This window comes from Mya arenaria, chromosome 2 (genome assembly GCF_026914265.1).
Source record: "Mya arenaria isolate MELC-2E11 chromosome 2, ASM2691426v1".
Taxonomy (NCBI): domain Eukaryota; kingdom Metazoa; phylum Mollusca; class Bivalvia; order Myida; family Myidae; genus Mya; species Mya arenaria.
In genome coordinates, this window is record NC_069123.1 from 37816694 (window position 1) to 37829172 (window position 12479).

Sequence of the window (12479 nt, forward strand, 5' to 3'; positions counted from 1 at the left end):
GTGGTGGTGGTGGTGGTGGTAGTGGTGGTTGTGGTGGTGATGATGATGATGATGATGATGATGATGATGATGATGATGATGATGATGATGATGATGATGATGATGATGATTACATTAGTAATGGAGATGGCGACGATGTTTAATAAAAAAAAAGGTTACAGCAATTGATTATTAAGTGTATTTGTTATTTTAATTAAACGGCATTTCCCCTGGTATTCACTATCATTGTGACAAAACTATTCATACAAAGTCATTAAATGCTTCGGTTTCACGTTTAAGACACCGTTTTATGGCTTGTCGCTAGGAATCATCTGTATTTAATACTCTAGATGGCTTGAGAGTCAAGGGCCATGTCTATATGCATCATCATTCACAGTCGAGTGTAAAGAATTGAACAAATAAACGGAACTCGACAACCAAAACACTTGTTTATCCTATTAAATAATGTCCGGTGTCAATGAGCGATATTGAGTTTGTTGCTGTGATTTTATATTGATCAATGTGTCGATGGTAATTTAAATTTTCAAGAACAAAGTTAAAACTCAAATGTCACGACAGTGTGTATTTTCTTGAAAAGGTCGATGGACTATTCCTGAAGGTGTTTTATTGTCGTTTTCAAATTCAGGTATGCATTAGCAATGTTGTGAAAAATACAATAATTTTACTTTTTTCACTTTTCATTGCTGTCTAGCTTTTTGTATGAATGAACTCAAGCAACAATTTTTGTGAAACCTTGACATGATTTGTTTGTTGCGTCAGTTGAAATCATGCGATAACTGCAGCATCAGCAGCTGTTGACGCCCTTGGGTTCTAGTGGACCAAAGTGAAAATAGCGATGACAACAAAGCCTTTGTCCACTTTTGCATCTTCGTCACATGTAAACAACAATTGGTATATTTCCATGGAAACATGTATCTTTAAATGGTATAACCTTTTTTCTAATTGCAGAGGAACTAGGAAATATTCGTGATTAGCGAACCAATTCTCAACAGTCACCAGGAAGTGTGATTGGTGATTGGCGATTTTTCTACGATGCATAGTTGACTGATAAAAATCGAACTTCAGCGTCGTGTCGCTAAGCAACGTTTTCTAGAGCCGATTGCTCTGTGTCCTGTCACCAATCCCGAGCAGAAGCGAGTGTGACGTCACTCACGATGCCACCACCGACCAGTCCTCCGTATCAGTCGACAGCGCGTCCGCTGCTCGGCGTAAAAGCCCGGAATTCCCCGAGCGCTACACATCAAACAAATAGCAGTACTCGAGTAGCTCAGCAATCAGCTTTCAATAGTGTCGCGTCAAGCATGGGAAACGGAGCTAGTGCTACAAAGATTATTATAGATGGTGAAACACTAGATCTCGTTAAAATTAAACAAATCATCCCCGAACTTCGCAAAGAGTTAAAACAAAAAGATGCAAGAATACAACAGTATGAGCATGAAGTATTTGAAAAGAATAAGCTCTTGGAAGAAAAGACTGCGGATGTGTCCAGGCTTAAAGAGGAAGTTCATAAACTTAAGTCAGTGTTGCAATTAAAGGTTCACAAGGATGGTAAGCCAGATATTCTTGCAAGCATCCAAGAGGATGCCCCACCCACGGGCCATGAACGGGCCAAGAAACAGGGAGTCTCGGGAGAGAGCCCCATGTCGGTCGGGGATGGACAGATTGAGATTAAACACTTTGACAAAGACTTCAGGTACGTTTTAAACACTCGAAACGTTACGGTATTTCTTAATAAGTATAAGTTGTTAAACAATTTAAGTTTAAGATAAACGTTGAAATTGTTGAACAGTTTTTAGGCTTATCAATCATTTAAAATGGTTAAACTGAACGACTGAATGATGACAATTGGTTTTCATGGTGTACTATGTTTGCCAGATTCTTTTGATTTCGTAAATATACAAATGTATATATAGCAGGTCTATGCAAATTTTTCCTTTGTTAAATAAGTCGTTATGAAGGCAAACTTTATTGTGGATGATGACAGTTTATTTTAAGTTTATTTCCAAATGTGTCAGTAATTTTAAATAGCCGTGTACGTATTTGTTTAACTCTACTGAGCAAATCCTATGATTATTTTTTGATTCATTTGAAACTTTGATTACACTCTTAAAGTATGCTAATAAATAGTACAAACTTGTACATTAAGTCATAAAGTAATCTATATTCAACTTTCATTTGATCGATTAACTGCATCTCAGTCATCGGTCTTACGCGAGCAAACAATTATACAACGAAGAATCTATATATCATCTGCACTCAGAATGACAAAGTAAATAACTTGTTTGTATATGCAAGATGGCTCTTTATCACTAGGAGTACGTCCCACAAATTAAAGTGAAATTGTTCGTGCTCATTTACCTGTATGAAATCAGGTCCTTCGATTTTGACTGTAATTAAAAGATTTGTATTCAAGAGTGCTTCGTTCCTTGGTTTGTGTATTATATCTGCCTGCATTTTCCAGAGTTTGTTTATATCTCCAATGTGAAACTGATACTTGCCTCCCAATGGGTATTGACTTTATGATACATTGCGAGAGAAAGTATTGAGATTTGTTCCGTTTGCACGGTGCTAATTCTTTTCTGATAGCAATTAACAGTCTTGATTCCGACAGTAAGTCATACAACTAAACCACTACACTATGAGAGGGCTCACTATATAATGCAAAGTGACGTTACGCAGAATGTTCCAACCATTTTCAGTTGCAGAGCGTCTTTTAAGCACTTAAACGTCTTTTTATGATGGACTGGTAACCTTAGTTATTTTTTTGGTAAAAAAAATGAGAAAACAGAGCGAGGGTACCGGTGGTGAAAAATCGTCAGAAAAGAAATTGTTCTGTCATTATTTTTTTTAATAGAGTCTATTTAAATTCTTCATAAATTTGTTTTCGTTTAACTAGTTTCTGTATCAAATGTTAAAGCTTTAAAAGTTTATTAAATACTACACATTACATTATAGTACATGTAGAAGGAAACACAATTTTTATAATAAGATTTAGTGGTTCCTTGCCCGAAAAGTTCGCAGTATACTTTTCCAAATAGTTCTAGTACTCTAAAAAGTTCAAAATTTTCTTAGCATACAGTTGGATGGTTGATGTAATAAATTATGCTTTTAATATACCTAAACCTCGAGATATTTTTTTAAATACAACTTAAGTTGCAATACATAAAGAACAACCCCTCGTAAATCATAATCTGTTATGCGTCTCCGTACATGGATACTTGTGATATTTAAAGTCGTATGAACAGAGATATTCAGTTTTCTAAATATTAATTACGTTATCTTGCATGATAAAATATCATGTAGTGTATATTTGTATATGACATAAAGTAAACACACATTCATAGGTAAGAGCGTGTTTGTTGATAGAGAAGTTTACTTTTCAAGGTATCCATAGTACAATTATCAAGCTTGTCATCCCATGAAGTCACTGACAAAAATCCTATTTTTGGATGCCTGGTCATCTCACACAGTGTAGTTTTTTCCACCTTCAAGATAATGGTGGCGGGGCCCTTTGAGAGGGGTGGGGATGGGTGGGGGTTCGGGAGAATAGCATCGTTCCGGCAATAAGGGAAAAATACTAACATGATTCATATTAAGTCAAAATTCGCTATGTCGAAGTCGTTGGGACCTCGTGAAATACTTCGAGATAACGAATAACCGAAATACAAAACATGTGTTACTTAACCCAACACTGTCGAAAAAGATTCGACATAACCAGAACATCGAGGTAACAGTATTCGACATAGCGAATTTCAACTTGTTTTCAAACCTTAGATTCAACAAACATATCGAGATATTCATGAATGGCACTAAAATGCTACATATGGTAAACGTTAAGAGTAAAACGCTCCACTTTTTAAAAAAAGAAAGAATATATTTTTTACAAGGGTATGGCTTTTTCAGTAGGGAAATGAGAACGAATGTCAGCCCGAAAGGGCCGAAATAAACATTGCCTCATACTATTGATACCATTTGAAAGCGTACTGGTTGCTGATCAATAAAATGTAAAACAAAAATTACAGAAATAACAATAAAGATAAAGCTATTGCCGTTTGTGTTTTTCTTCTTTATTTCAACTGAAATTGGACGTGAAAAGACATATTTTGCAATTGTTAGGCTTAAAAGAGCATGTTTGTAATTTCTTTTTTGGTATACGTATTTTACTAATTTTACCCATACACCGAACTCTTTCAAGTGATACCAAAACAGTATGGGGTCACCAGGTATCTAAACTTCACATAATTGTACATTGGATACCTTCAATATATATACTGACATATATTGTACATGTTTCAACATTGAAAACATGCGAGTCTTACCAGGGGCGTAGCTAGCACTCTATAAATGTGGATTCATAATTGTGTAAGGCGGTTTCGGGGGCATATCCCCCTCGGAAAATTTTGAAAACCATGATGCAATCTGGTGCTTTCTTGGCGTTATGAGGTGCTTTATTAAGTACTGGAAAATGCACAGTTTAAGGATCATGCAGTTAAGTACGTATACTGCAACTTTAGCTGATTTATTTATTTATTCATTTGTAAGAATCATGTGGATTCAGACGCATACTCGCGTATAGCCAAATACGCGCCTGCTTTGGTCGTTCGTACTTCAGCGTACGCTCAATGATGTATTTGATAAACTTGCTTCTCCATTTTTTTCAAAATATTATACCAAATACATTAGTGTAGCCATTTATTGACGCGGCTTCTAATTTGTCATAACTTTAAGTTCATATACGTAAAGGTCATTTATAAACTTGACGACATTCGATCACTGTGTGACAAGTATGTCGTGCACTTCCTAGTTCAAGCGACCAATATTTCAAGCGGTTTAATAAAACCAAAGGTTTCTATTGAACGTTTTCGAGTGCATCCTTCAAACTGCATTTGGTGTTTGCATTTTTGTGTGGGCCAATGACAAGGCGAAGATTTTTCAAACTTTCTGTTCATTAATATTACGTGATTCTGACGAATGCACCCAAAAAACGAGTTATATAGTATTATAGTTTAGTCAGTCTATAACTTGTTAAACTGGTGCTGGGACCGATTACCCTTCTGCATACAATTCTTGTTTGCATTTCTGTGAAGGCCAATTTTCATTATTATGTTCATTATTTTTTCGTAGATCGATTCTGACGAATGCACCAAAAAATAGTTTCATAGTCTATTTTTCCACCAAGGATTACATGATAAACTGCTGTCATTAGTCAAAGGTCGCATTGACTTGGTGTTTGCTTTTTTGTGTAGGCCAATTTCTCAATTTTCTGATCATTAATTTTTCGTAGATCGATTCTGACGCATGCACAAATAAACACAAAATAAGTAAAAGTCTAATTTTGATTATATTTAGAAATAAGAGCGGGCTTCCTCGGCCTGCTACGGTTCTCCCACTCTACTTTTTGGTAGATCGCTAAATTTGAACTCCTACATGTACATGTACGTCTGGTTACACTTACATGGCACGCGTCGCGTGCAGCATCCAATAGTGTTTCTGGTTCGATGTTAGTATCTATTTCCGAAACGGATACATATCATTCTAGCGTTCTGAATGGAAAACATATATATAAACATTAACCGATATATCAATCGCGATGATGTTAGACGGACCTTAAGTTATATTAATTAGGTTATTGGGTCATGATACAGCTTGCAGAAGCGTCAGTTTGCCCCCGGAGACTTTAACTTTGACTTGTGACAATATGAATACAACTTCTGACCTAGCCTTAAACTGACCGCTACCTTAGAGTCACACGCTTGACACACTTTTTATAATATAAAGTGAACGAATCGCACAAACACTCTCTTAAGTTTTCGCACAAAATCGAGGTAAATTATGAATAGATGGAAGCTCAAAGTATTCGCTTAACCACACAGCAGATGAACGTCTTCAGCCTTCTTATTCATCCGCAGGTGTGCACGGTGTGCAATTCATTAAACACATTTTATGACTAAAACACTTTGATAAGCCTTTTTCATTATGAAAGACTATTCTGTTATGATTGAAGTTTTGCCCGAATAGGTTTATCGCCTGATTGAGCTAGAAATAAACATACATCGGAATTCCTCGTGCATATTACTTCAACAACGCACGTGGTCGATCACCATCCGTCAAAAAAGCGCGATAAAATTGTGGATGCCAAACCTGGCAATGTATTGGTTCGGCATGTAAAATGATAATTTACCTGTATCATTTTATAAATTTTAAATTGTTAACGATATGAAAATTAAAGTACTTAAAACAATAGGATCAAAAATTGGTAGTGTGTTGCCTGTAATGAGTACCCATCAATTAGGAGGTTTGGGAGCTTGTGGTTGTATATAAATTAAGCGATTTATGAAAATAACTTTTTAGATAGTTTAAAATTGGAGTTACTGTTCGTAATTGATAAGCAAAATAACCTGTCGTGACTCGTCCTTACTGAGCACCTATTTTCGGACATGAACGTTCGGATATTTTATCATTTCTACAGTTTGACATGGTTTCTGACTTGTTCTCTTAGGTAAACAATTAAACGATTTTCTTTTATTTTTAAAAAAGTATTTCAACATTCTGTGCTTGGTACTACCTTAATGTCTGTATGACCTTTATCAAAATGTTACATATTGTAATAACTGCATAAATTGTTATGATACAGGCATTGTTTGCTTGATACAATTCCAATAGCTCCCTGAAGCCAAAACAAGCGACTGCATGCCACTGTTGGAAAGCTACAGAATTACTGATAAATATTTATATCAGTCTGCTATTTAGAAGGGAAGATAGCTTCGTATCTTGCCAGTATAAGAATTCGGAAAATACCAGACATTGATACTATTATTATGTAATTTCTTTGAAAGTTCATATACAATACATATATAATGTATTTTAAATATTTCCTGTACTGCTTTTAAGCAGAAGGTTAACTTATGGTATGGCTTATTGGCTTATACGTGAAGCAAGATTGTTTGGCCTGACAATATTGCTATCATGTTTTTCATCATCATTCTCGACCTTAGTGGGAGATCTTGCACCTTGAATAAACAGACTCTTAGGTCTGTAACTGATCATTCTGCAGCTAGTAATCAGACTTTACCTTACAATTTAAATGGGATTTTTTTTATTACCCATATGATTAGGTGATGTAACTGTTACGTTTCAAGAGTAATTTCTCAGATAACTTTCAAGTTGAAAAGCAATGAAATAAAATAAATTGGAATTAAAAGTGCAGCCCCTCCATAGTTAATGTAAGGATAATAATCAAATAAATCAATAATTATATTTTTCTTAGTTCGAAACACTCCCATCTTTGAAGAATGTTCATATTAATCATCTTTGAATACCAAACAATATATTGTATGAACATAAGGTTTGATAATTCAGAATAATCTGTTACCAACATAAAAAGAATAAGACTGCATTTAAACACATCTCTACATCAGTTGACTTCAGGGCTTGAATTTAACTTTTTTGATACTCGCAATTTTTTGCGAGTGCTTAAATTTTCAACTCGTAAAACCAGACACTCACTCACATTTTTTAAGGCAAATTTTTGTGTTTGCTAGGCAAAATATATATTGAATGGAAAACAATGATTAAAGGTATAGTTTAATTGATTTAATGAATTATCATGTAATTTTACATTAAAGGATATCATCATATATGTAACACTGACAATACGTACTGAGGAAGTCGGATCAAGTCTGAGTATTGGTCTGTGCAAAATATTTTAAAAATGTTCCTTTTGTCATAGGTGTTGATGGTCAATTTAATGTACAACTCCCTCTTCCACTTCGAAACAGTTTAAACGGACATATTATTTCATTTTGGCTTCTTTTTGGGAACTGATTTATCATCACCATCAGCCATCAGCGATTTTAACCCTTTGCATGCTGGGTAAATTGTCGTCTGCTCAAAAATGTTGTCTGGTTTATTCTAAATTTCTTTCAATTTACTTAAAACTTTGGGCATATATTGACTGAGTGGCAAACAGCTTGGAACCTGACCAGGCGCCGAGTTACTCGGCGTCTGGTCTGGTTCCAAGCTGTTTGCAAAGCCTTTAAAATCGCCATCAGCAGTCTAAGGGTTAAATCAACACGCGTAAAAAACTTATCTTTTTGCTTGTCATCATGATACAGACTGTGTCTCGATACGATTATCGCTAAATACCGCCGCCAAAAATGGAAGTGAAAGACCAGTGTACAAAACTGCAAAGTAACGAGTACTTGCAACATAGTAACAAGTACCTGCCTATGCGCATAATGTTAATCTACGTCATCAATTTCTGTATCTTTATCGGAAAACGAAAGTAGGCATCTCTAAAATTAGTGTTATACCTATTGTGCAGGAATTGATCACCGATTATGTTCATATCTCTTTCTGCAAATTTTGAACTCGCAAATTTTTGCTAGTGTCTTTAAATTCAACTCGCATATTCCAATTTTGGCTCGCATTTTGCGAGTGTGCGAGTGCTAAATTCGAGCCCTGAACTTGTTAGCGGTTTTGAGGATTTTGAACTTTCTTTTTTGTATATCAAAGACACCAAATATCTTCAGATGTGTTGTTTATCTCATTGTATGTACCCAAAATGGTTTTAAACAACATTTTAGTGACAAACAATGATTCAGATGCCTGTGCCTCCTACTATTGATTTACAAAAATTAACACCACATTTCCATCTAGAGGAATATTTATGTCTGCTAATTTTGCTAAAAAAGTCTTAGCTGAGGAAACCTGACAAGATCCTGAAAAGAGATCTGACAGCTTGTGCAAACAAAGTTGATAATTTTCATACTTTGTAACGTAAGATATTTAAATACACTAGCATGTTAGATAATTTTTCCATGGAAATAATATTATCAATACCGACGTTTGATGTCGAAACAAATAATGGCAGATGTAAGATAAATACAAACAAAATGCAACATCAATACACTAGGGGAAAGTGTCCATGTTCTTCTGCTATAGACAAGCTTAAAACATCATGGAATATTTTAGATCTTGAGAGGGCTTTAGTTTCCATGGCATTTTGATAATTTGCATACATAATTTTCAAAGCAAAATCTGATTCTCTCTAGGGTTCTCTGGTGACTCCATGGAGATTTTGTGTCTTTCCCTCTGACATATTCTTGGCAATTTTTGTATTCCACTTTAAAGCACATGTGTTGCATGTCCAATCTTTTTGCCAAAAAAAGCTATGGAGTAATTCCCCTTTACCATCTCAAATAGTAAAGCATAGCATGGTAATTTTGTTGACAACTTCTTCCCAATTGAAGAGTTTTATTTGCAGTAAATCTGCCATAATTTTTACTCTCCGCCATAATACATCAATATCAGTCAGATTTAGAATGTCTTAGCCCAGAGACTGTTGTAGTTTTGTACATCTTAGATAATGGTATTACCCGTCCAAATAATGCATGGATGCGTCCTCGAAATGGAAATGGTATGTTCAATAATTGAAGACAAAAACATCTCCACAAAGACCTTGGTGAATTGTGTGCCGTATATCTGTACAAATCAGATAGACGCATTATTTACTATGTCTCCCGAGGTTTTCCATGTCTTGAGATTTGTGGAGCCAGTTTGAAACTGATATTTTTTTATTTTCAAGGTTTTCCGTACTTTATTTTCGGTTGCAAGTGGGAAATTTCCTTGCACATTTTCTCCTTTGTACACGGAAACTTTAATTTAATTGACAACCTGAAGAGGAAGGCATCAAGGCATTATTTGGAGTCAATATTTATGCACTTCTCATTTTAAGCTGATATCACTGATGAAGACTAAAAACATATCTGCAGTTGGTTTAAATCAAGTTATCTGGATTGCTCATCATTAGTCTGATTGGCTTGTTTAAATGTCAGTACTATTAAGTTATTACCTCTGGACATTAGGGATACATTGCTGCTATTCCAGAGGTTGATATCACTTTTTTAATCAAGTAATCTATTTACTTTGTCTGTTTATTTCATATATTTTTACAGTACTTGCATCTCAGACTCATGTTTTCTCCGACAGCTAGACTCTGAATATATTATAAGACGAAAAAACAATCAAATATGCGTTGAGAATTCACATTAAAAAAAACGTAAATCCGATTTTTGCATGAAAATGAACTCAATAAGCTTAATAATATAATGGATTTCCATTTTGTTCCGTTGTACAGCTTTATCTACTTGTTAAAATGGTAACAACTTTCACTGGCAATGTATATGCTATGGGAGAAACAAATGTTGTTGTTTTTTAATGTGTTATTGAACTGAAAGAATGCCTACTTAAAAAATAAATAACTCCCAATATATTTCCCACAGATCTAAGCAGCTGATCAAGGATGCCATCTTGGACAACGATTTCCTTAAGAAGCTTGACTCGACCCAAATTCGCGAGGTCGTCGAGTGCATGTATGAGAAGCAGGTCCGAGCGGGACACTACATCATTCGCGAGGGGGATGCGGGACAACATTTGTACGTCGCTGCAGGTAACATGTTATTTCATAAAGTTTATAAATCAAGACCGGGGGTGGGGGTGGGTGGTGGAGGGGAGGTTAAATGGGGTCCCTTAGAGACATTAAATAACATGCAGGTACTGTAACTACACAAACAATACCTATTAAGATCTTAGCTTGTATAAGAAAATCTTAATATTAACGAAAGCTAAATGATGGTCCAAATTACACTACAGCCCTGACTAGCTTGTAAGAAGACAGTGTTTATAATGTACCTATTGGGGAACAAACCTGAGTCATTTCATCTGAGCACTCCTACGCATAAGGTACAGAAGGTTCAGCTCTCTATGAGCTTATCAAATAATGCTCACACTGAGCCAATATCTGACCACTGTGCGCAAGAGTGTGAGCTACTGCTTGGTATAAACTTCAAGACAAGCCAACTGTCCTACCCTTTTATCCTATCCTGGTTTTGGGGCTAGTTAGAAATAGTTATTATCATTGCTTTACTTAATGTTTGTTCGGCATAATTTGGTCAGAGCCCGGCTGCTGAGTATGAAGTTAAGTGAAGCAATATAAATAATAAATTAAAATATTTGTCTGCAAATGCCTCTATACTAGTGTGCTCACATGCATGAACTTTTATAAATCTCCTTATGAAAACAACTAATGACTTGATGGAAAATTGCTGGACGTCTTTGTCGGGGGGGCTATTCTGACATTCTCATAATGTCTGATGAGCCCATCGGCCAAGGAATGAGTGTATACACTATCTAATGGGGACAACATATTGTGTGATGTAAAATCATTTTGGAAATGACATCGCTGAGATTGTGTCCAAGCCCTGAGCTCCCTTACCTTTGATTTGGATTCAGTGATTTTTTTGGCGCAATTTATTGCCTTCTTAGGCTGTTTCCCCTTGCGAAAAAATGTCCATTTTTCCCAAATTTTAAAAAAAATCCCAGCTTGATTAATGTTGGTTACGTTAGTGAATAAAAAAAGCAATGAATTTCTTTAATTATAAACAAAATCCTGACATAACTTACTCTTTCACAGCATAAAGTATGCATAAATAAGTTCAAACATGTATATTTACCATTATATTACCGGGGGGGTAGTTATTTTGGCCTGATTTTGTATTTTCTCAAAGTCAACTTTTTTTCCCAATTTGCAAGGCACAGGCAATATAATTAATTAATAAATCAAAGTGCTGAAAGCACTGATGGACTAGGGCCTCATTCAGGGGAATGTTGACAACCATGTTCTTAAAGCATTGAAAAAATCGGCTCATATCACAAGGGGTCACTGTTTAATGGGCTAGCTTAAACTTTAGACTAAAACTGCTTGCAAGCTGCAAAGGAAATTTGAAAAATCTAGTTAAGTGTGTGTAGAGTGAGGGGGGTGGGGTGGAGGGGGGCTAAAGCGTTAAATCAGATAAAGTCGTAGTTCTTTTGAATTTCCCAAAGTCGTTAAATCAGACTTGTACAAATTAATTTACGTGGTTGGCACACATGCTTCTTTAATTTGATCAATTCCTTTTAATCAAAGGACTGTTATATGCAGTTTCAGAGAAGATTTTCAATGATGTAATTATATACTATATAGAAAACCTGTCGCCTCTTTTTCAGGGGAACTTTAAACCACAGAGTCATACTTTAAACAATCTTTGTAAAAGACATCTACATTGTACACCTATGTCATACTGCATACACAATGCTATTAGGAAGTAGTTTTTATTTAAAAAGTGAATAATTATTTTCTCCCTCTTAATTTGTGCTTGGTATTCAATTCATATAACATGTTACCATGATAACTTAGTGCTGTTGATAAATATTAGGCACTGCCTTCTGTCTAATGCTATTCATATAACTGCTGCAGACTTTTGTACATAGCAAAGCAAGTTGAGTAGACTAAGATGAGATGAATATCGTTTTTAAAGTATGAAATATTGAAATGTCTTTTAAATACTTTGACCATCAAATTTCATAACATGGTATCAGCAGTTCATCACACTGCTAGTGAGAATGGAATACCAAACATAATTTTATTCTTTATTTTATAC

General features: G+C 35.2%; 1 protein-coding gene across 6 annotated transcripts in view; it reads left to right on the forward strand.

The window, feature by feature from the left end:
* The first annotated feature begins 466 nt into the window (after nt 1-466).
* Nucleotides 467-12479, forward strand: part of LOC128207423 (cGMP-dependent protein kinase 1-like) — a 61607-nt gene continuing 49594 nt past the window's right edge. For all 6 annotated transcript variants that reach the window (XM_052910339.1, XM_052910347.1, XM_052910365.1 and 3 more), the window contains exons 1-3: nt 467-625; nt 949-1693; nt 10284-10450. In XM_052910339.1, the coding sequence (XP_052766299.1) occupies nt 1155-1693; nt 10284-10450 (706 nt within the window). In that variant the 5' untranslated portion in view covers nt 467-625; nt 949-1154. The remainder of the gene's footprint in view (nt 626-948; nt 1694-10283; nt 10451-12479) is intronic.